The 24,718-nt window shown below is 34.5% G+C and overlaps 2 protein-coding genes across 3 annotated transcripts; both read left to right on the forward strand.

The window, feature by feature from the left end:
* Window positions 1–4,146: 4,146 nt before the first annotated feature.
* LOC130826023 (peptidyl-prolyl cis-trans isomerase FKBP62-like) lies at window positions 4,147–10,330 on the forward strand. The gene is made up of 12 exons (XM_057691494.1): window positions 4,147–4,603; window positions 4,888–4,974; window positions 6,645–6,905; window positions 6,993–7,067; window positions 7,159–7,239; window positions 7,633–7,827; window positions 8,007–8,096; window positions 8,198–8,373; window positions 8,803–8,925; window positions 9,024–9,298; window positions 9,737–9,857; window positions 9,956–10,330. Exons 1-12 carry the CDS (start codon window positions 4,396–4,398, stop codon window positions 10,007–10,009), a joined length of 1,746 nt encoding a protein of 581 aa, XP_057547477.1. The 5' UTR covers window positions 4,147–4,395; the 3' UTR covers window positions 10,010–10,330.
* Window positions 10,331–14,061: 3,731 nt separating this feature from the next.
* On the forward strand, window positions 14,062–24,711 carry LOC130826024 (probable UDP-N-acetylglucosamine--peptide N-acetylglucosaminyltransferase SEC). 2 transcript variants are annotated; one of them, XM_057691497.1, is made up of 28 exons: window positions 14,062–14,678; window positions 15,247–15,392; window positions 15,506–15,604; window positions 15,763–15,813; window positions 16,018–16,134; window positions 16,215–16,271; window positions 16,664–16,783; window positions 16,909–16,971; window positions 17,091–17,169; window positions 18,163–18,272; window positions 18,403–18,456; window positions 18,551–18,618; window positions 18,748–18,850; window positions 19,008–19,210; window positions 19,318–19,414; window positions 19,715–19,786; window positions 19,910–19,986; window positions 20,072–20,188; window positions 20,261–20,345; window positions 20,438–20,605; window positions 21,736–21,846; window positions 21,932–22,018; window positions 22,101–22,228; window positions 22,351–22,433; window positions 22,519–22,624; window positions 22,714–22,860; window positions 23,557–23,677; window positions 24,280–24,711. In XM_057691497.1, the coding sequence occupies exons 1-28, from the start codon at window positions 14,417–14,419 to the stop codon at window positions 24,391–24,393; spliced, it is 3,045 nt and encodes a 1,014-aa protein (XP_057547480.1). In that variant the 5' UTR covers window positions 14,062–14,416; the 3' UTR covers window positions 24,394–24,711. The 2 variants fall into 2 exon arrangements, with proteins under 2 accessions (XP_057547480.1, XP_057547479.1); XM_057691496.1 differs by having other exon boundaries at window positions 14,087–14,678; window positions 23,557–24,711.
* The last annotated feature ends 7 nt before the right edge of the window (window positions 24,712–24,718 follow it).

The following is a 24,718-nucleotide window of genomic DNA, read 5'->3' on the forward strand; positions in this document are numbered from 1 at the left end:
GTTAAGTAAATTCAACCATCAAATGGGTAATGTGAAGCTGAAGAAGATGTATGGAAGGACTGCAGAGCAACGACAACCACATAAGGTCATCGAGGGATTGAAGGCTATTGGTGTTGCTAAACGAGAAGCTCTTTTTTGGATTGATCAAGCTAGTGATATGTGTAAATGGTCAATATGTCATGATGGAGGGTATAGGTATAGTGTTACTAATACCAACTTAGCCAAAGTATTCAATAATGTGATGAAGGGTGTACGTTTCTTGCCTATACTATTCTAGTGGAGTTCACCTTCTACCGTGTTAATGATTATTTTGTTAAAAGACGCGAGAATGCAAATGCAGAGCTAATTGGGGGAAGTAAGTAAATTTCACATGCCACAAGAATTATCACCCGTAACACTGAGAAGGAAAAATTCCATGAGATCGTCGCATTTGACTATAGACGAGGCCTTTTTCATGTTAAGACTGGACGTGGTAATAAAGGATCCGCCAAGGGTGGTAAAATACAAAGTGTGGATTTGAGAGAGATGAAATGCACTTGTAACAAACCATCCATATATCACTTACCTTGTTCTCATATTCTTGCCGTTTGTATTAGAAGACACTTACGTATGAGCGTTTTGTGGACTCCTGCTACAATACCCAGAGCTATGTTAATACATATGAATCCATATTCATGTCGTTGTTTGATAAGAGGTCATGGCCTCAATACACCGGTGTTGAGGTGATACACGATCCAGATCACATTCGTGGACTAGGGAGACCTAAGTCAAGGAGGATCACCAACGAGATGGACGAAGGATCAAGGAGACGCAACGCTTGTCAACGGTGTGGTAGTGAAGGTCACAACACTAGAACTTGCACGTCAAGGTAAACAGTATCTGTGTTTGAGTATAGAAACATAAAGATTATGGAAACAAATAAATAACATAAGTAAACAATTTGAGTATTTCTTAAGTCCTTTTAGGTATAATCATAACTACAACTAAGTTATTGTTGACTTACAGTAGAGATGGATCTAGCAGCTCCAGACCCTCGTGACCCTAGTGTGCTGACAATGCAGGCGGAGCACAGGAGCAGTGTACTATGCGTTGTCCAGGTTAGTCAACTTAGTATTTTGAATGTATATGCCTTAACACTTTAACTTTATGCTAATATAATCTTTGCGTTCAGGTGTCCGACACAGAGACCATATACACCAGGCATTCCGACTCTGGTCCGTGGGAGATTGACGCACGGATATTCCCGTACATTCAGCGAGCGAGGTTGTACGACTTCCACCTCATCGCTTATGGGAGAGTCGATCGGGCGCTAGTCACGGCTTTAGTCGAGCGAGGTTGCGCGTAACATGGCTTGCGCAGAACTTCTCGCACCTCCCTGTAGGTGCTGATGAGGCTACCATTGAGAGAAGCACATCTCTTATATCTGATTGCTGCTGTCTTATTCTCCGACAAGACTGGCAACAGGGTACAACTTTTGTACTTAACGTTGCTTGATGCACCATAGGAGGTCATCTTCGGTTACAGCTGGGGTTCCGCAACCCTAGCTTATCTGTACAGAAGACTGTGTGACGCTTCACGGAAGAACACGAAGGAGATCACTAGGCCCCTGATTATTCTCCAGGTAATACTAACTTTACATGTTAACGCTTTGTTTCTTAATTTGTTCTTATATTTCGTTTACTTACTTATATATCTGTAGTTCATAGCTTTGGGCGTGGGAGCACATTCTCATTGGGCAACTGATGAGGACTGTGGGACGTGGTGCATTTGCACCACCAATTCCTTCATCCCCACATGTGCCATATGGATCGCGGTGGTCGTTTGATAAACGTACAAGAACCCATACAGGATCTGGCGTGGGGTTCTACCGCGATCAATTCGATCTACTTCGAGCTGACCAGGTAAAGACTTCACTTACTAGTCTTGTAACTATCACATTGCGTAATTTATTAATTACATTTTCACGTGTAGTTTCGATGGGACCCTTACTCCGCTGAGGCATACGCAGCATTGCCTCAACACTTAGGGATATTGTCAGGGGTGTGGAGAGCCTCTGTACCTTTGATATGCTTCGACATAGTCGAAGTCCATTTCCCTGAGCGCGTACTGCGCCAATTTGGGATGATACAGGGCATCCCGCCACCTTGTGACACAGTGGCGGATCTCCATCACAGCTCACGCAAGGGTCGGGAGCCCAAAAACTGGTTGGAGATCAGCTGGCTATATAGCTCGTTGGGATCACAGGCTAGAGTTGCTGGCCCAAGGTCCGTCGATTGAGGCTGTAGGCGCACCTACTTCGGCGGATTACATGTCGTGGTTTCTCTCCATCACTCGTCGATGGATGACACCATAAGGTATCATCGCGGTCGCCCAGTAGGCTCCCGCAGCACCGACGATGACACAATTTGTAAGTATTCTTCAACGTTGATTATTATCTATAGAACTTACATGTTATACATTTCATTAATACTTCAGGCTTAATGCAGGCACAGGGCATTGCAGTTGTCCTCACCTCCATCCAGGAGGAGCCTGTACGGAAGATTGCCCAAGGCATACTCCTAGGGACACAGTTTCAGCACTTCATTCCAGAAGTCGTTGTGCCTGACACCACTATGGACGAGCAAAGGTTATCTCCTCATCTTGCCGACGTTCATCTTGAGGAGGTAGACTTAACGTGCCCGACTATAGTTTCGGGTCCTCACAAGGTGCTGGATCATCCCAGTATCAATCACCTCCCCTACCCAAGTGTCATGCGACAACCTCTTACTATCGAAGGAGACGTTGTAAACCGTCACAGTTAGACAGGGTACAGGAGGAGGATTAGCATTAGTATACTGTTTGTATATATTGAACATTAGTAACATTTTGTATATATTGAACATTTGTACATATTGTGTATAATTTGTAATATATATGTAGATGTATATATTTTTGTCGTATTATCACATGTTTATTATGAATGAAATGATGTTAATTATTTAGAGTTTTTGGCGATGAATCATTCCGCCAAGAATTATGTAACCCGAATTTCCTCCCGTCCTTTACGGTTTTGGTTTCGTTAAGGGGTCGGAAATTCACACCCCTGAATTTCCAACCCCTTAAACGAAACCAGAATCGTGAAGGAAGGGAGGAAATTCGGGTGTTACAAATTAAGTATGAATTTAATCAAAATCAAACGGACAACCATATTCAAATAGGGAAAATGCTCTCAAAAATTCAACACAATTTCATTCATGTTCAATGAATCCACATCAAATTAATAGTTCTTTCGTTAAGATTGCTTCTTCAACTTTCTCATAATCCTTTCAGTCTCTTCTTTCCTATGTTCCATATCATCTATTTGTCTCTTGAGATTAAATACCTCATCTTTAAGCTCTAGTTTTTTTTTTCAAGCCATTTGGTACCCTTCGGAGCAACCCACCTAAAGTACGTGCATCTGAATCTTTCTTCCAAGTAGAAAGGACAAGCTACAAAATCACGGCCAGGATCGACGTCGCTTTAATCTGTATTAATCTCAACTTCATAACCACAATCACAAAGCTCTTCAATAGAATGCTCCTGTGACATCAACGGAACACATATGATATAGTAATATAAGTAAACATTCAAAAATAATATTAACATTTATAAATTGAGAATAATACTAACATAATACCTTATGTTACCTTCAAAATCGATTAACTAGCTAGAACAAGAATGATGGACTTTGGATATAATGAAGTAGGGAAATGATGGAGTTATTTATAGAACATGATAACAACGGCTATTTTCAACTTCACAACGACTATTTTTCAATTTTGCAACGGCTAGTTTAAATCATACAAAACAGTCAATAAAAGTAAAAATTTTAGTCAAGCCTGAAGTCGCTGTTAGTAACAACGACTTCAGGCTTGACTAAAATTTTGACCATTTCTTTTAATTCGCTATTTGTAAAAACGAGAATACACCAAGCCTAGCTTTGAAGCCAAGGACGCTTATTTTGAGAATAAAATTTAGCCAAAGCTTATTATTTAAATAAAATTGCTAAAAAATCTTATATTTCTCAAATTTGCCGGTAACCAATAATTTAGCGGGTCTATTAGTCTTCTCATTGTTCAAGCATACCGTTATATTCAGAAACCGCTCAAATAATAAAATAAAAAAAAAAAAAAAAAAAGTAAAACTTTCAAAATCATAAAAAAATCTGCCATACCATTTTCTGGAACAATCTTCATCTTCCTTGCCATTTTTGAACTCTCTAGAGTCTCTAGAACTTTTCCTTCCTCTTATAAATCCCCTTTCATCAGCCAATTTCTTGTTCTTCCAAAAATCATAATTGCAACCATCCAAAACTTTAATTTCAATCCTTGATTTCTGCTACTCTGTTTTGATTTCGAATACTTAGCGAATTCATCAATGGAGGACGATTTTGAGTTTCCAACCAGCTCAGGAGCTGTTGAAGAAGATATGGATATGGAAATGGAAAATGACGATGATGTGGTTGATGAAATTCCGGCGTTGAAGGTTGGTGAAGAGAAGGAGATAGCTAAGACTGGAATGAAGAAGAAGCTTGTTATTGAAGGTGACGGTTGGGAGAAGCCTTCTATTGGCGATGAAGTTGAAGGTATAATTCTTTGATTATTACATTTTACTCGGATTTTGTATTTGGTTGTTGTAATTGTTTTTCAATTTTAATAGTAATATTTTTTTCGATTTGATTTGTAGATTATACCTAAAAATCTATTAATTTTGTGTTTTGATTATATATATCATGTCAAAAAAGTTAGTGGAAAGATGATCCATAATGTCAGAGGATGGAATTCATTGATTCTATTTATAGACTACAAGTCTAGGATTATTGTAAGTTTAATCACAGATGTTGATTCACAATTTGATAATTTTTGGCAGTCCATTACGTGGGAACACTGCTGGATGGGACTCAATTCGATTCGAGCCGAGACAGGGGAACTCCTTTCAAATTTAAGCTTGGTCAAGGTTATTGAATCGTCACTTTATCTTTCTGTAATTCATTCTTTATGAAATGCTGTCTGTCGTGACTGGTGACTAACTATGTTACCTGAAACTAGTTCATGTAACTTGATTTATTATGTTTAAATTGGTCTACATGAAATAAAAACTTTTACGGCCTCGCACAAGTAAAAGAATAAGGTAGAAAAGACAGATAAGTAATAGAAAAAACAACACACAAGAGTTATCTTGCTTACCTTCTTCGTAACAAATATTTGTTTATTAATAATTCAACGATCCCTTGTGAGAACAAATTTTAAAGAGATAAAAGATTTCACAAACAATGGTGATCACTCTCAATACTACGGCAAAAGAAAAAAAAGCTCTCTTAGCATTTACCCAAGCCCCTCTCTATGTGTTAGCCTTTACTCTTTTGTGTTTGTGTGTGTTGTGTATGATCATGAACTTATAAGCCCTTTATATAGAAAACATACATATTTAGAACTACACTGAACTCAACAATAATCCCACAATAACTGGTAGATTAAATTCCATTCATTACAGCCATCAAGAGAAACAAAACTGAAAAAATAATTGATGGATTTCTGAACTGACCGCTCTAACGTGCCACCATATTCACGAACCAGCACTGTAATCAGAAGGCTACTAAAGTGTGCCGCTGTTCATGTACTTGCTGTTTTATTGTTGCCTCGATCGAGTAATCTTCATCTCATGCCTTGTCTTATTCAAGGCATGGTCCAAACCCTTAGCAAAATCTCTTTTTGCCTTGATCAAAGCCTCCTTAGCTTTGCCCAATACATCCCATTTGCTCCATATAAATCACTTTATGTAGTGATCGATATTTCATCATCACAATTCAACACATCCACATCCGCCTTTACCAACGTGCAAGACGTGACATGTTTGATTATGTGATCAAAATCATCCCCATGATTAGGATATGTTAATGCTTGCTTCAACTCTACATTTTTGGTTTTAAATGTTATTTGTGCTTCTTGATATCTTTAATGACACAATAAAAATTTTAACTTGGACTTTTTTTTTTCGAGGTGGATTGGGCTAATTGGTTGAGTTTATAGTATATGAGAGGCCAATCAACTACGCATTGGACTCTATTGTGGTATATTGTACTTTTAGAGAGTAGATTTTATGAAATGTCAGGATTATAAGCTTTTTATATATGTTTTTAAACAAAACATATAGATATGGTGGAAATGGGGGGAAAGGAAGTGTAGTAGAGGAGAGGAATGGAGGGACTGTATTTTTTTTTGTTTGATATCAATATGTGAAGTAAGAGGAACTAAGAGAACTGAATTGAGAGGAGAAAACGTCTTCATATTTAAAACAAAATAAATGCTAAAACTAAAAAGAGGAAGGAAACCACACCCATTTTTGCTATCCTTCTCTTTCCTTCATGTCCTTTTAAATGTGTTATCTATCATGGATACAATCTTGTTTTCTTACTCTACTTTTGATTGAATGTTAACAACAATGACTTTTAATCACATAGAGGTGTGACCAACATTGCAAAAGATCATGTTGTAATAATGGAATTCCTTCCTGAAATAGTCTTACTTATGAGAATATTCAAGTACGAAATAGAGTGCAGCTATCTAATATAATTTTGTTCGTTACTAGTTTGCATACATACTCATATTACGACTTCTCCATAGCAGGGCAAGTGATCAAAGGATGGGATGAAGGTATTATAACAATGAAGAAAGGAGAGAAAGCACTCTTTACTATACCCCCTGATATGGCCTATGGAGAATCTGGTTCTCCACCCACTATCCCTCCGAATGCAACCTTGCAGTTTGAGGTTGAATTGCTTTCCTGGACTAGTGAAAAAGATATATGCAAAGATGGAGGAATATTGAAGAAGATACTTGTTAAAGGTGATGGGTGGCTGAATCCGAAAGATCTTGACGAAGCTTTAGGTAAGCTCAAGTTTTTCAATCTTCTTATTCGTTGATTCATTTGTTATATTTTTGCAGAGAATTTAATTTTACTTCTTATACTTGCAGTTAAATATGAAGCTCGGCTTGAGGATGGAACATTGGTGTCTAAGTCTGATGGAGTGGAATTCACTGTCAAAGATGGTTGGCTCCAGTCCATAATAATATTTGCTATTTGCAGTTTTCATATGATCAATCTTTAGGCAAAATCCTTAATCTATATTCCTTTGTGCAGGGTTTTTCTGTCCTGCATTGGCGACAGCCGTGAAAACCATGAAAAAGGGCGAAAAGGTTACTTTGAGAGTTAAACCACAATGTAAGTTCATCCCAAGACTGAAAACTATTGCAAATGCGTAGGGAAATTTGGAGTATCTGGATATTTGGAAAAATTTTGTTCTGTCTAAACTTTCCAAAAGACAACCCTTGATGTGCTATAATGTATCGTGGGATTAAAACCATCATCTTAATTTTTTGGTTTATGAACCAATGTGATAGAAGGGCATGAGTTAAAATATGATTTAAAGTCATTACTTAAATTGGAGTATTTAGTGCTATGTAAGTACATTTTCTACCACGCTATAAGCCTAAAAGCCTCTTGTGTGAGGGGGCTTAATAGTAAATGGAGCATATGACACGTTATGTATCTAGAACTATTGACTTAAACTGTTGGTGAGTTGGTAGCTTAACAGTTTTATTGGTGAAACTGCAGACGCTTTTGGGGACAATGGTAGACCAGCTTGTGGTGATGAAGCAGCTATTCCACCAGGTGCCACCCTTCAGATTACTCTGGAGCTGGTTTCATGGAAGACGGTTTCAGAAGTGACCGATGACAAGAAGGTTCTCAAGAAGATTATCAAAGAAGGTGAAGGTTATGAGCGCCCCAATGATGGTGCCGTTGTTCAGGGTAAGTCAAAATCAGTGTTAACATAATTCTTCTCAAAATGGCACAACATAGCCTAAATTTCTTATTCATGAAGAGACTAACGAATTACGTCTTTCAACTTCAAATGCCAAAAAGTGAAATACCTTTTCATCCATTCAGAATATAAATGACTAATCACCCCTGTTTACTTCTTCCACCAGTGAAACTAATTGGTAAGCTACAAGATGGCACTATTTTTGTGAAGAAAGGGCATGATGATGAGAATTTATTTGAGTTTAAAGTCGATGAAGGTACGTAATTTCATCATCTAATCTCCTGACTTATGCTCTCAATTGGTAGTTTATCCGTTGATGAGGCCTTTGCTGAACTTGTGAATTTATTTGACTGGCAGAACAAGTTATTGATGGCTTGGATAGGTCAGTTAAGACGATGAAGAAAGGTGAGATTGCACTATTAACAATTCAACCTGACTATGCATTTGGTGCATCAGAATCCCAGCAAGAGCTGGCAACTGTACCTGCCAATGCAACTGTGTTTTATGAAGTAGAACTGACTTCATTTACCAAGGTGAGTGTTATTGGTTTGTGGTTTTTTGGAATCGAGAATAGAACAGAAGTGTACTCCTATTTTACTTGGACATGGATATATATATTCATGCGCATAACTACAACAACATTTCGTTATTCTAGTGTTATTCTTAAGAGTAAATAAGATATTACGCCGCCTCAACCATCAGTTATAGCTCTTGGTTGAGTTGGCTTCTTGATATTTATAAAGTCCGGTAGATGAATTTTTGCATTAGTTTAACATCTTTTTTCAACCTTGGGTTTTAAAACAATTAATTAAAGTAAATTAAAATTAATGTAAATTAATATTAGCTCTGGGGATTTAGCATTTGGGCACCTTAAAGATGCATACCCTGCTCTCGTTCTAGTCTAGCTTTATGGTTTGAATAAATTGTTCAAACAATTTAAATGATGGTTGAACTATGTCCAGGAGAAAGAGTCATGGGATATGAATACAGCCGAGAAGATAGAAGCTGCATCTAAAAAGAAAGAAGAGGGGAACACTTTATTCAAAGCTGGAAAATATGAAAGAGCATCAAAGCGATACGAAAAGGTATATTTCAGTGTCATACATCTCCTGATCTCCATTGAGCTTCTTTTAAACTAATGATCTATTCTACTTCACTTCATTGACATATTCTACTATGACAGGCTGTGAAATTCATCGAGTATGATTCGACATTTAGTGATGAAGAGAAGAAACAAGCTAAGTCATTGAAGGTTACATGTAACCTTAATAATGCTGCTTGCAAGCTGAAACTGAAGGATTACAAGCAGGCTGAAAAGCTTTGCACCAAAGTGCTGGAACTTGATAGTAACAATGTAAAGGCACTCTATAGAAGGGCACAGGCATATATACAATTGGTTGACTTAGATTTGGCAGAGATTGATATCAAAAAAGCACTTGAAATTGACCCACATAACAGGTATGTATTTGTCCCTTTCTTCGTATCAGGTTTAAGTTCGCCCAAGATTTATGTGGTGTGTTAGTATGCTACTTTGTACATAACAAAATCAATGAAAATGATTACTTCCTTTGTTTTACTGATTTTTCTCCTTATTTTAATATGTTCTATAGGAATACCTTTTTTAAACGTGACTTTATTAGTTTACCTTCATTATCTTTATCAATTGCACACATACTATAATTTTAATAAAGTCTAATATAAATTTAGAAGTTCAATGTATCTTTATTTATTATATACATCATCATCAATTATCTCTTTAATTTGCTCTTCACTTGTCTACATGTTCGAATTCATACTTTCTAGTCCTAAGTCCGTGTATATTATTTTAGTGTGTATTAACTCTATATAAGACCAGTAAAATGTATTAATACTCATCATTTTTATTGCACGTTGTAGAGATGTGAAGATGGAGTACAGGATTCTAAAGGAGAAAGTAAGAGAATATAACAAAAGGGATGCACAATTCTATGGAAACATATTTGCAAAGATGAATAAACTAGAGCAAATTAAATCAAATGTAAGTCTAGCTACATGCGTTTGGTAAACTAAACCTCAAAAGTAAATTTCATCTTACTAATTTATATTCTAACTAATTTGTTTTTGTGTTTTAAACAGAAAATGCCATCAACTCAAGACCCAATGCCAATGGCTGTTGATAGCAAGGCATAAGTTATAGATGTTCTATTGTTCGTTCCTAATTGTTGTTTGTGTCACGTTATCTAATTGTTTGTGTCATTTGGCATTAAAATTCTGGCATATTGTTATATTGGCCTCAAATAAAGGCATTTGGTTGAGTCGTGAATTGTAAGCCTTGTACGTAGAGGTATTTGTGTAACGTATGTGATGTGTAATTTTTTTTTTGGGTCAAGAGTTAGTATTTGAGTTAATATTTTGGGTCACTTAGTATTTGAGTTAATATTTTGGGTCTTTTTTCTTTTTTAAAGTTGTATACTTGTATCATTTATAACTTTAAATAAGAATGTGCTTTGACGCAACAAACAATGTTATTTAGTTAGTTTTTTATATATTGTTGGTTGTCGATTGAAAAAAAAATAAATATTTAAATAAGGATGCTATACAGTAAGTATTAATAATTACAAGCACAATAATGTAACTATGGTCAAATTAGTCCTAGGGTGATCTTGTGCGCCATAAACTTTCAAAAAGGTAAACTAAAAACCCATTAAAGAAATATAGTACTCATTTTAAGAAAAATTAATCTACCAATAAAAGGAAATTTATAAATAAAAATAAAAAACTAATATATATAAAGAGAGGAATAAAATTATAAGAAGGTCATATAAAATACTAAAGATAAATAAAATCTAACGTAAATTTATAGCCAAAAAAACTTAAATTGTAAAAATAATTACGTTATAAAAAAAATTTGAGAATTATTTTTAATTTATAACATAATATTCTTTTTATGATAAAAAAGGTTGTCCTTATCCTTTAATATATGTAGTTTACTAGTTTTCTAATTTGTTTTCATATCTATATTTAGTCAGTCTCACAAATAGTATATAATTTGTAATATTTTTTTTGCAGTTAAATTGAAATTTTATTACCAAATGTAAAAAGCATGAAAGCACAAAAGGAAGTCCTTCAAAAGATGCCAAAACACATTAAGGCACCAACAAAAGACAACAAAGAAAGCGCCAAAAGCAACAGAAGAACCAAAGGAATCAGCTATACAAGCATCTAATTAAAATCAAAGTTGATCATTATCCATTGCTTCATAGGGTTGTTACTTTTGAGAGCACTTATACTAATTATAGTTTTCTATGAGCACAATACATCAGGCATGATAATGATAATAATTTAGGGTGGTATTTGAAAGTTTGTAGTTATTTTCTTATCAATAAAAAAGACTTAATACAAACAATAGAGAATTGAGTTTTGCCTTTATGGCGGCAAGTATCAGATTTTTCATGCAAAGACCTGAATGTCATTCTCATTCATCACATTTTCTTATCTACCCTTAACCAAAAAAGTTGATACAGTATGCCTTGAAAAAAAAACTTCACAACATAAAAAAAATTAACATATAAGACATCATAACAAAAGAATATCGTTTTGGCCGTGATTTTGGTAACAAATGCAAAATGACTTTTGTGTTCAATACGAGTGATTTTTGCAAATGTTTAAAATTTTTTTTTATCATACTAAACTGAAGAACATTTTTAATTTGATTGAAACATAATATATGATGTTGTGAAATTGCAAATAATATTTTATACCATATATACCGTGCATAAGTTGATCACATGTTTTATGCTGTGGGTGTTTTTAATTTTCATTCTTACTTTGAGCAACCAAACAATTAGGTATGCCAAACTCCAACACACTCAAACTCCTTTCATCATTCCAAATAACAAACCTCCTATTATTATTATTATCAACAAAAATAATCGTAATTATGCTGATTTTATTTTAATTGCAATTAATAGTAACATATTGTGCAATGAAATATCATTATCAACTGTATAGTATATTATTATTGTACTAGTACTGTAGTACTAACAATACTACTAATATATTAAACAAATATAAATGAATAGTATTAGAATTATACTAAATACTACTAATATACTAAACTGCTAATAATAAGCACAGTACTAATATTATTGCTATTGATAAATTCTATTATTAATAACGATTGCTAAAATAATATGCAAGCTAGTAAATAGTAATGTTAATTAATAAAAATGACTTTTTCAAAAAAAATTTCTTCATCCGTTGACCTGGGCTGATATGAAACCAACCCATTTTTTAAATGACCCCAATAAAAATTACACAATTCAAAGATGACTTTTTGAAAACTAAGGAATTAAATGATTAAAGATTACTTTATTTTGTTTGTTACATGCACTTTGACTGGAATTCTGAGAGATTTTTGTTCAAGTAAACAATCAAGCTAAAAAATGAGTTGAAAATTAAATTATATCTTTTACGCAATAGTCAAAGTTCTAGAAAGCTACAAGACTTGTATGATATTTCATAGCTCAAAATTCACGCAACTTCCAGATAGGGAGTAGAGTTTCCACAATTTTCCCAAGTTTTAAGAATTCAATAATTATATTCTTTAATCGTAACCTTGCAACACATGTCATAAACGGTCATTCTAGACTAACGTACCAATTTCAGATTTTGACATAACTTACTGTTTACCTCAATCCAACCAACCAACACATATACATCCCATAAAAACGCTTGAAAAATTACTTAAAATGATTCAATTTATTTATAATTTTTCTATAATAATCCCACTTATTGATTAATTATGAATAATTCCAATTTTAAGGTTTTATGTAAATTTTAAATTTTTTTTTTTAATTTAAAATTAATTTTTAGCTTACTTTTTTGATGAATACTTATTAATAGGTCATCGAGTTACCAAAGTATACTCTAGGCAAATACCTTGTAAAGTTGAGATTCATGGTTAATCAATAGGTTAGATTATTGTAGAAAAATCATAAAAAATGGATTATTTTAGGTAATTTTTTCTAATAATTTTAAAATTATTTTTAATTTTTCATACTTTTAAAGTTTTTATTTTAACGATTAGAATGGTTATAGATTTACGATTTAATTAGATTAGACCGAAATCCAATTGTATTTGTAAAGTTTGAGTTTTACTTTTAAAGATCAAATGAGTATGAGTCAAAAAGTTAAATGGACTAGGTCTAATATTTTAGACAGAACAATCTTTATTTCTACGCTTACTCGAAAACAACCTAGACTTGCACTCAAATCTAATCCATGGTAAATTTAGACCCACTTTACACCTAAATTCTATGAATAATAATCTCAATCAAGTTATAATTAAATCTTTAAACATGTAAAAATTGATAAAAATAGTAATATCAAAATACTCTAAAAGAACCCCAAACTCATTACTTTTGACTGTTTGGATTTGTATTTAAACTTATAAATCATATAAATCCAAATTTATATCTTGATCTAAGTAAAATAATTTAAAATAATTAAGATAAAATCAAAATTTAATCGGACTTATTTATAATTATCCCTTTTAACAACATCCCTATGACTATGAAATCAACTTATTAAGGGTGTGTGTGGTAAATATTTTTTTGATATTTTTTAGTATATTAGTTTTTTCACTAGAGAAACTATTGTTCATATATTCATTTTATTTGACATATATTTCTCTACGTTTAATGTAAAGTATAGTCAAATGAAATATTATTTAATTCATTTTAATGCATATTTTTATAATATTAACTTTTTTTTATTTTTTTATTATATGAATTTAAAAATATTACTCCTAAGAATTAAAAATTATGTACATTCGATAGTATGAAAACAAAAATATAGTAACTATTAAAAACCAAATGAAGTATTATAGTCTACGAGTTATTTTTTGTTGACTTTTAACTTTATAAACTTATTTTTTTAATAAATAACCGACAAAAATTTTTTTAAAAATAATCTCCATAGCAACTTGTTTAAACATTTTAATTTAAACAATTGAATTAATTAATAACATCAACCTATTTCTTAAAAATCTTCAAAAAAAAAAAAAGAAAAAACTTATTCCTTAAAAAAAAAAAAAAAAAACATCAACCTATTTTTAGGAACGCCTTTTACGAAACAAACTATTAAGCATGTACGTAGACACGTATAGTATTAGTACTCCTATTTGTCAAGTGAGTACTGAGTATTTAAAAGTCTCAATCTCTACCACGAAAACTCATCCTCAAAAAAAAAAAAAAAATAACAGAAAAAAAAAGAAAAGATAAAATCGGATATATTTTGGCAACATTATAATCTCATTAGTTTGTTTGATTAATTCGCACGACAAAAGGTGGATCATTTACATCTTTTCATCACAGTTGTTAGGTTTCTTCTTCTCTCTGTTAAGATGTGTGAGATTTTCCGCGTAAATTAATCAAAATCTGCCATTGTTATGTCTCAGTTCTCTCTCTCTCTCCACCTTCATCACTTTATATACAGAATAATCTAGAAAAAGTGTTCGCTTGAGAGAGGAATTGTAGAATCATCGAAGCCTGAAGTTTGTTTAGGAGAAAATCGAAAAATTTTAAGTCGATCACGATGTTAGCGTTGCAGAACGATCATCTGCAGTATCAACAGCAGAATTTACAACAATCGCAGCAGAATTTGCAGCAACAACAACCGCAAGATTTGCAGCAGTTTCAGCGGCAGTTGCAGGTTTCTAGGGTTTCATTTTCGCTCGATCGGAATGATTCGTTTCTTTTTCATTCAGAGCATCAGCATCGTTCGCAGCAACAGTTGCAGTTACCATTGTCGTCAGCTTCAATTGTCAAGAATTCGCAAAGTTCAGATCCTCGTCACCGTATGTGTTTTTTGTTTTGTAAATGGTTGCTCTTTGTCAATTTTATGATATGTTTATAAAATTTTAATTTTGTTATAATTGTGTTAATTTTTTGTTATATTACTTAGAACGCGATTGTTTTACATTGTTTTTGTCAAATTTGCGATTTTTGTGCGGCTAGGGTTTGTGAAGTGATTTTACGGAGAACTTTTAGACTTTATCTGTTCATTGAACATCGTGAAAGTTTGAAAATTAGATGCTAAATTTATCCATAAAAATGATGAAATCTGTAAAAATCCTTATGATGTATTTGGAATCACATTAAACTATAAATTTTGAAGTGTATGGAGTAGTATCAAGTTTGTATTCAGAGGTTTATGTTCATATATTTACCCATTTGTGGCATTTCTCAGTTGACGCTTATAGCTGAAATTGTAACTAACCATATAAGCATTAATGGGTGGTTGAATATTCTTACACTTGAAATTTATGTATCTCGTTGAAAGTACTGTATTATAGCTTTATGTATAATTATATGTTTTTGTTATTTTTCCCACCTACAAGCTATTGAAGTGATGCTTTTCTGTAGTTGATGACAATTTGTTGCTGACTCTTGCCCACCAAAAGTACAAGTCTGGGAACTACAAGCAAGCGCTTGATCTCAGCAACATTTTATATGAGAGAAATCCACGACGAACAGATAATCTTTTGCTATTGGGTGCAATTTATTATCAGGTCATATATCTATTTGTTAAATAGGATAGATACATTATGAATGGAAATTGTTGTTATTTGGCTGCTTAGGCCTTAGAAGCCCTATCTCAGGTTTGCTAGTTTACATGTTACAGTTGCATAATTATGATGCTTGCATTTCCAAAAATGAAGAAGCTCTTCATATTGATCCTCATTTTGCTGAGTGTTATGGCAATATGGCAAATGCATGGAAGGTACTTCGAAGCCACTATTTCTTTATAAACAAATTTGTTTATTAACTTGAAATATCTTAAGATATGAAGTGCTTTAAAACTTTAACTTCTATAAGTGTACTTGTTGTATTGGAACTTTCTGTATTGGCTTTTAAAAGCTCTTCTTCATCTACCTGCAGGAGAAGGGAAACATTGATCTAGCTATCCGCTATTACTTGGTTGCAATTGAGGTAATGTTTCCTAGAATATTGATTGTGTTTGGGTGATGGTGATGTAAACATCATGGCCTGTTTGTGTTATCAATTGTGATTTTATGCAATTTTAGTTATAGATTATTCTCTTGCTCTTACATCTATGACGGTTTCTTAAGACAAATTATCGGTGAGACACATTTTTGTTCTGTTATGTTTATGTATATTTTTTTTGTGTTGCAGCTTCGACCCAATTTTGCTGATGCATGGTCCAATTTGGCCAATGCTTACATGCGGAAAGGGAGGGTCAGTGATGCAGAACAATGTTGCCAACAGGCTCTTGCATTGAATCCTAATTTGGTAAATGTCAGGATACTTCTGTCAGATTTATGAAATTTGATTCCGGGTAGGTTGTTATTGATACTCATCTGCTGTTAAAGGTGGATGCTCGTTGTACACTGGGTAATTTGTTGAAAGCTCAAGGCCGAGTTCAGGAGGTGAGAATTTTATTTTTTTTTAAGTTTAGGTTTTTTGAGCATGGTCTTTTCTCTCCATGTGTTGATGTGATTAGTGGGTTACTATGTTATAAAGTCTCTCTCCTTTTGTTTTCATTTAAATGAAGTTTTGCTACATTGTTTAATTCATTAATAAGATACTCTTTATATATATATATATATATATATATATATATATATATATCATATCTCTAGTGTTTGAGAGTTTTGACAAATTGAATCGTTACCATCTTATTGTGTGATTTCTGGAGATGGGAGAGGTGGCTCCAGTTCCATTGTGTGGCAGCTCAATTTTTTGTCATGACAATTGCCGTGGCGCTTGAAGTCTCCTTTCTTGTTCAGCCTTCAGTGTTGTTAACTTTCTCTTTCTGCAGGCATACAATTGTTATGTAGAGGCACTCCGAGTCCAGCCTACTCTCCCAGTTGCTTGGTCCAATCTCGCTGGGCTTTTCATGGAAGCTGGAGATTACAGTAACGCTCTTCAGTGCTACAAGGTATTATTATTTTTTTTTTTGTTTATTTTTGTGAAAAATGGCATATATTTCTACATTTGTTAATTATTTGCTCTTTACGGTAATGCTTCAACTTGGTATGATCCTGCTTTCTATCTGTATTCTAGGAAGCTATTAAACACAAGCCGGCTTGTGTCGAAGCATATTTAAATTTAGGAAATGTCTACAAGGTATGTTGATAAAGTATTCCGTATTTGGTAAAATTTGGGAACATTTACCCTGCTATCCCATAAGATAAAGGGAAACAAGTTCAGGCCACTAACTTTATTCTGTTTTCCCCTTGGAACAGACTCTAGGAATGCCTCAGGAAGCTATGTTATGTTATCAACGTTCCCTGCAGGTCCGACCAGACTATGCAATGGCTTATGGTGAGACATCCTATGCTTTGATGGACTTTTAGAAGTGTACCTCAAAACTCTATATGTGACATGTTGAGATGTAATTTTGAAGCATTTAGTGGTACATATGAATATATAATGACAATATATCTGCTAATTTTACATCTTCATTCTTTGCTTTTAATCTCTCTGAGTTTGTTAAGGTGTTGTATGGTTTTCTTGTTACTTTATCCTTTTATGATAGTCTGAGCTAATGGAAATAGCCTATTCTAACTAGTTAGGTAAAACATTTCATATGAAATTTGTGTGTGCTAATAAGAATCGGGGCCGTGGAGCTTAAAAATTCTATGGTCTCTCCAGATTCTAGACTACACTGAAGATGAAATCTTTGAGCAACATTTGCAATTGCTGTTTATTTTGATAATGTCATAAGCAATAATGTAGCTTGATGAATGCTATGGTCTCTCCAGATTCTAGACTACACTGAAGATGAAATTTTTGAGCAACATTTGCAATTGCTGTTTATTTTGATAAAATGTCATAAGCAATGATGTAGCTTGATTCAGGGAGTGTCGTCTAATAAAATTATGAAGAGAGCAACATAGACCTTGATGTCACCGCGTGACTACTGATCCATGTATGGGAATCTCATTTTTTTTTCCGGAAACCTGATGCTTCCTTCCCCTGGAGGACGAAAAGGTCTATTCTGAAGAATGCCTTTTTCCTTCATATTCCTCTTCTCTGTTACACTTTTTGCATGTGTATTCAAGAGAGGATACAACTGTGTCAGTGTCTTGCATTGTTGTTCTTATGGATGTTGAAACATATTATTCAAAGTGATACTGCGTTGATTTTCTGTGTCATTCTCGCTCTATAATGTGTTTCATGCATGGTACTCGAAGGCTTCTTTTGTGTGACCTATTGTTATCGCGTAGCTGATAGATTAGAAAGATTCATCATCTAATGTTGGTTTCAATCTTCTTCATTATAAATTGCTTATTAGTTTCAATTTTAACTTCACAGGTAATCTTGCTAGCATATATTATGAGCAAGGGCAACTAGATATGGCAATTCTTCATTACGAAAGAGCCATCTCTCGCGATCCTACATTCTTGGAAGCTTACAATAATTTGGTTTGGCCTTTTTATCCTTTATTATATTTTAGTTCTTACATTTAATAATGTTATTGGAAAATGGTTTTCTGCCTGTAGTTTGATTTTTAACTCTTCTATTGTCAAATATTCTTTTATTTTGGTGGTGAAGGGTAATTCACTTAAAGATGCTGGCCGAGTTGAGGAAGCCGTTCATTACTATCGTGTATGTACTCATAATGTGTCCTTGCAATTTTCTTTTTCTTCTATTTTCCCCTTTTATCATTTGAAACTAATGCTACGGTTACTAAATGATGCAGCAATGCCTTTCTCTACAACCTAACCATCCACAAGCACTAACTAATCTTGGCAACATATATATGGAATGGTTTGTTTCTTCAACATTGCAACATCTATCCTCTTCGATGCCTCTGTTGTGATGAATGATTGTTGTGCTTCTTTTATTTTCTTCAACTAGATTATATACTTGATACAAACTGTTTTGGGAATTTTGTAGGAATATGTTTAGTCATGCTGCTCAGTTCTATAAGGCTACTCTGAATGTTACCACAGGATTATCTGCTCCATACAATAATCTTGCCATAATTTACAAGCAGCAGGTATTTTGTTATTTTAATTAATTTTGGGTGCTTTGTAAATGTGTTGATCCTACAGTTAATTGAGTGTAATTCGTATATAATTATATGGTAAATTTTGTATATGCTATATGGATTGTGTTGGTTTTGGAACTAACCATTCATACGTGCCTTCCATCAGGGCAATTATGCAGATGCTCTAACATGCTACACTGAAGTTATTCGGATTGATCCTATGGCAGCAGACGCACTCCTCAATCGGGGAAATACATACAAGGAGATCGGAAGAGTTAATGAAGCTATTCAAGACTATATAAATGCAATTAATGCCCGCCCAAGTATGGCTGAAGCTCATGCAAATCTAGCTTCAGCTTATAAAGACAGGTTAATCTCTTTGTTATTTTGCTTCTGGAACACTGCTATATAGCTCATCATCGAGGGAGTTTTTTTGCAACTTCTGCTTTGTTAAAATATGGATATCTCCATTGCAGTGGCCATGTTGAACTAGCTGTAAAAAGCTACAGGCATGCGTTAATATTACGTCCGGACTTCCCTGAGGCAACATGTAACCTTCTTCACACTTTACAGGTAAGCTGCATGTAGACAAGTTTTAATTGTTCTAATCAGAGCTTTTGTGTTGTATCAAGTTGTTTGGCTTACTCTTCTATACTTTTATATGATTTATCTAGACTTAGGATTTGAAGTTTATGGGGTTATGTTTAAGATTTTTTTTTTTTTGAAATTTGGCTAATCGTTTGATATTTAGATTTGCCTTCTATTCAAGAAGACAAATCTACTGATGAAGCTTACTTTAGTTGTCTGTAGGAATGTTTTACTGCAGAATCACTTTCATTTAATTTAGAACTCATATCATAACTCTTTGTGCAGTGTGTATGTGACTGGGAGGATAGAGATAGCAGACTTGTTGAAGTTGAACGCATTCTTAGGCGACAAATTCAGGTATTTCCTTTTATCCGCTTGGCCTGGCCCTTTGTGTTTATCAAAGAAGGTCATTATTCTTCATTTGCCAATCTTTTTGGACATGGATTTCTCCCTGTTTGATGAAGCTTTTCATTTTTTTAGATGTCTGTTGTTCCTAGTGTGCAACCCTTCCATGCCTTTGCTTACCCTCTTGATCCAATGCTTGCTCTTGAAATAAGGTGAGTGATACTTCTTGGAGATTATGACGTAGTTGGTGACACCAAATATATCGAATATATATGGTTGAACTCTTTTTGGTTGCAGTCGTAAATACGCGGAGCATTGTTCACTGGTTGCAGCTCGTTATGCACTTCCTCCCTTTAGCTATCCTGCTTTGGTTCCTGTGAAGGCTGATGGGGGGAGCAGGAGACTGAGGGTTGGGTATGTTTGAACCCCTAAGCATTTTATTCTGTTTATTATGTTCATCTCTTCTGACAGAGTATGGTATTACAGATATGTCAGCAGTGATTTTGGTAATCATCCCTTATCACATCTTATGGGTTCAGTCTTTGGTATGCACAACAGAGATAATGTTGAGGTATACTTTCATGAAATTATATTTATTTATATCTCATGTTATTTATATGTTTTTCCCATCTGGTGGTTGAATTTGTCTTGTTGTCCTTGCAGGTGTTCTGTTATGCCTTGAGTCCAAGTGATGGTTCAGAGTGGAGGCAGCGTACAGAATCAGAAGCTGAGCACTTTATCGATTTCTCATCCATGTCATCTGATGCAATAGCAAAAGCAATAAATGATGACAAAATTCAAGTCCTTATCAACCTTAATGGGTACACTAAGGTATGATGCTTGTATTGGGTTTGTATTTTTAGATGCCAGATACTCTTTTGTTCTTCATCTCTTGTGATTGCCTATTTAGGTTCTGAATTTCGATTTTTATTTTTTTTGACTTCAATTTTTTATAAATCTCATTGTGTTTTTTGTCTTCTTTTTTTTATCTTTTCATTATGTTTGACTTAGGTTTGAATGAATACTTAGTTGCACTATATATTCCTTGTTGGCTGGCGTCTTCAAAGCTTTCTAGAGTCTAGACCAAGGTGTAGTATTTTATAATCTACTGACATCTGTTGTCAAAGAGGGAAATGGCATTTTCTGAATGGTAGTGTTATAGTGTATGGTTTCATGCAAGAGTAGGAAGTTTTTCCATTAGATAGAAAAGATTACCAAGACTTGTGATCTGCTGCCAAACATATTTAAATTCCAAGATCTCAGATCTTGATCAGGCACACGATACAGAGGTTGATCTCTTTGGGGGACCTTGAGGTGTTCTAGGTGCTGGAGTTGTTGTTGTGCTCCTGGGCCTTGTGACTCAATTACTATTATTTCCTGCTCCTTGTAAAAGGAAAATATCAAATTAGAAGTTCCAATTTTCTTTTAAATGACTTTATATGGTTTGCTAGAAAATTGCTCTTGACTTTTATGCTCTCTGTTCAATATATGTGGTTTTAGATCTTTGGTTTTTATATTTCTTATAAGAGCCATTCCACATTCGTAATGTGAAAGCCAGGTATGCTATTATGTTGTGAGTGGTTGCTCTTTTAACTAGATAAGTGACCTACCTTCATTTAGTTGTTTACCTTTGCTTCTAACCTTACGCTCTAGTTTCCACATTGCCGCATTGTGCTTCATGTTATCATGCCTTTCAAAGCTTTAATCTTTGTTTATGTGAGTGACTAAGCAATGTCTTCCTGTGTTGTATGCTGTATGTTGGCTTTTTCTTAGCGAAAGGGGTTTAGATGAGAATTGAGTTGACAAGTTCACCAAGAATTCTTACCAGTAATTCTGATATATTTGATAATTGAAAGAGCACCTCTATGTGCCGTAAGTTTTTGAAAGATCAAGCTGTCTAATTGGCAGCAGTTACTTTTTTAATGAAATATTTCATGTTGCGTTCTTTATTGCCTTTGCAGGGTGCTAGAAATGAAATATTTGCTATGCAGCCTGCTCCCATACAAGTCTCATACATGGGATTTCCTGGAACCATGGGTGCTACTTACATAAATTATTTGATTACTGATGAGGTGGGAAAGTGGAATGCTCATCTGTCAGTCTCCTTCTGGATTAACATCTTTCTGTTTTGTTTATTTATTTGTTTCTTATCTGCAGTTTGTATCCCCTAGTCATTTGTCCCACATTTATTCAGAGAAGCTAGTACATGTGCCAAATTGTTACTTCGTCAATGATTATAAACAGGTTGGATTTGTGACTTTTGAAGATTTTTTTTTACTGATATATTGGGATTTGTAGTAATTTGTTGTAATGTTTATTGTTTCAGAAAAACCGTGATGTATTGGATCCGAGCTCTCTACCTAAGCGGTCAGACTATGGTCTACCTGAGGACAAGTTCATATTTGGATGCTTTAATCAGTTATACAAGATAGATCCTGATATTTTTGACACTTGGTATGTAATGATGTTCTTTGTTGAAGCTTGTGAGAGCCAACTCCTTTTTACTTGCTGATTGAAGAGTTGATGTTATCATAAGTTAGTTTGATGTTGAACTAGCCTGTTCCTCTTTTGCTCAGGTGCAATATTCTTAAGCGTGTCCCGAACAGTGTGCTCTGGCTTTTAAGGTTTCCAGCTGCGGGCGAGAGTAGGCTTCGTGCATGTAAGTTCTGATTTCTATGAAACTTATGAACAGGTTATGCTCATCTGACAGTCATTATTCACATCTTGATATACGATATTTTCAGATGCTGCTTCAAGGGGTGTGCAACAGGACCAAATTATTTTTACTGATGTTGCCATGAAGGGTGAACATATTAGACGCAGTACTTTGGCAGATCTCTGTCTTGACACGTAATCATTGAAGAATATTATTTTAAATTTACTATGCTCCTATTTTGCTGGTGATTGTTTTACTGAATCTTTGATATCTATTGAGGTAGGCCTTTATGCAATGGACACACAACTGGTACTGATGTTCTCTGGGCTGGTTTGCCAATGTTAACGCTTCCTCTAGAGAAGATGGCTAGCAGGGTAGCTGGTTCACTGTGTTTGGCGACTGGTGTTGGAGAAGAGATGGTGGTTAACAGGTATCTATCAGCCAATTATTTGCTTGATCCTATTACCCATACTAAGACTTCACTTTTTCTATTGAAATTGGTAACTGAGCTGGAAATCTTATGTGGAACTTGCTTCTTTTCCCCCAGTTCCGTAGTTTGGTTCTCCTAGAGTGGCTTTGAATTGTGTACATGTGTGATGCAGAAGTCTGCATTGTGCATCATGAAGTATGGGGATATTTTTGTTAATGATCCGCCTTCATACTTATAACATGCCATATTCGAAGTTGTGTGGCATCAATGAGGTTGAATTGCCCTTTCTTTGAGTCCTGTGTGACACTGCAATTATTGCTGATTGCCCTTATAGTAATTGATCAGCCTATTTATGCTTATGTTTGATATTGTCTTATTTAAATGTGGACTTAAGTTGAAAATTTACTCTGTATTCGAAGTACTAGCTTTATTTGTGGCGGTGCAAACACGTGATGCCAAAAATTACGCTGTCCTTTTTGGATAAGCTTTCTTTGGCATTTTGCATGTGAACCTGAGGCATGCCTTTGGTTCACAATTGAATGTCTATCGTTGCCGTCCTTCCGCATGTTTATTTCTGCTTGTTATTGGGCCATGTTTTGCTTTATGAGGGCTATATGAGGTGTGCTTAAACATTGCGCTTGTTTGTGTGTTACTAATCTCTGCTTTTTTCTTTCTTTTTGTGAATGATTCTTCAAGCTTGCAAGAATACGAAGAAAAAGCAGTCTCTTTTGCATTAAATAGACCAAAGCTGCAGGAACTTACCAATAGATTGAAGGCTGCCCGCTTGACATGTCCACTCTTTGACACTGCTCGCTGGGTGAGGACATCTGTGCTTTTCCTTCTGTTACATTATATATTGTTATTTGTTCATATGGGGTGGGTGGACAAGGAAGCTGGAAAAAGGTTTTTGTATGTGGAATTTTCCGTGATGTAAGCTTTAAGAGGCTGACTGGCCTTCTAATCTAGTAATTCCAACTTCTAATACGTATAACCTGGCACGACCTTTTGAAAGCTGCTGACATTCCTTTGAGGAAAAATAGAGAGCGAACCTTCAACTGTACAAGATAAAAAGTCCAAAGGGCTAGTCATGTTTTTGAATAATGATTGGGCTGTCTCGTATTTAGAAGTTTTGCATGATGTATTCTATGCATATCCTTCGCGTTTCTAGACTTTCAGTTGAACAATTGCATGGTCTAAACAGTAGCTTCGTTAGAAATCGTAAAGCTTTAAAAAATTGAACTTAGGTTTTTTCGTTCGTTGATGGTGATCAGCTGATTATGGTATGCTTTTAGTGACATTTTAGCTAGCTTGTTTGCTACAGTTTGTGAATTTGAGATAAGTTTGTTTGCTGTTCTACTTGTGTCCAAGATTTGCCTGATTTTGCTGATTACTAATCAGCTGAACTTACTGTGAATGAAGGTGAAAAACCTCGAACGAGCCTACTTCAAGATGTGGAATCTATACTGTGCCGATCAGCATCCTCAGTCTTTTAAAGTGACCGAGAATGATTTAGAACACCCTTATGACAGATAGAAAGAAATCGAAAGCAATATTTCAACATTGTAGATAACCTGAAGAGCTTAGGTTAAAGTTTTGAATGGTAGAATGACTTACGGCTTGTGAAAATTTTATCGAATGTATGTATATTAACTTTTAAGTGCTGGAAGCTGTCGATCTTAAAAACTCAGGTAAATATTGCTTCGCACTTAAGGGGTGATTGGAATAGCCTGCGAAAGATTTGCTTCTTTTCCCCTTCTATCCATTTTTTATCAACTGATCTTTCCTCCATGAGGAACAATTTATGGTGTGATTTTTTCAGAGTAGAAATGAGTTTGTTTCTGCATTTTATCATAGTTGA

Source organism: Amaranthus tricolor, chromosome 10 (assembly GCF_026212465.1).
Source record: "Amaranthus tricolor cultivar Red isolate AtriRed21 chromosome 10, ASM2621246v1, whole genome shotgun sequence".
Lineage (NCBI taxonomy): Eukaryota > Viridiplantae > Streptophyta > Magnoliopsida > Caryophyllales > Amaranthaceae > Amaranthus > Amaranthus tricolor.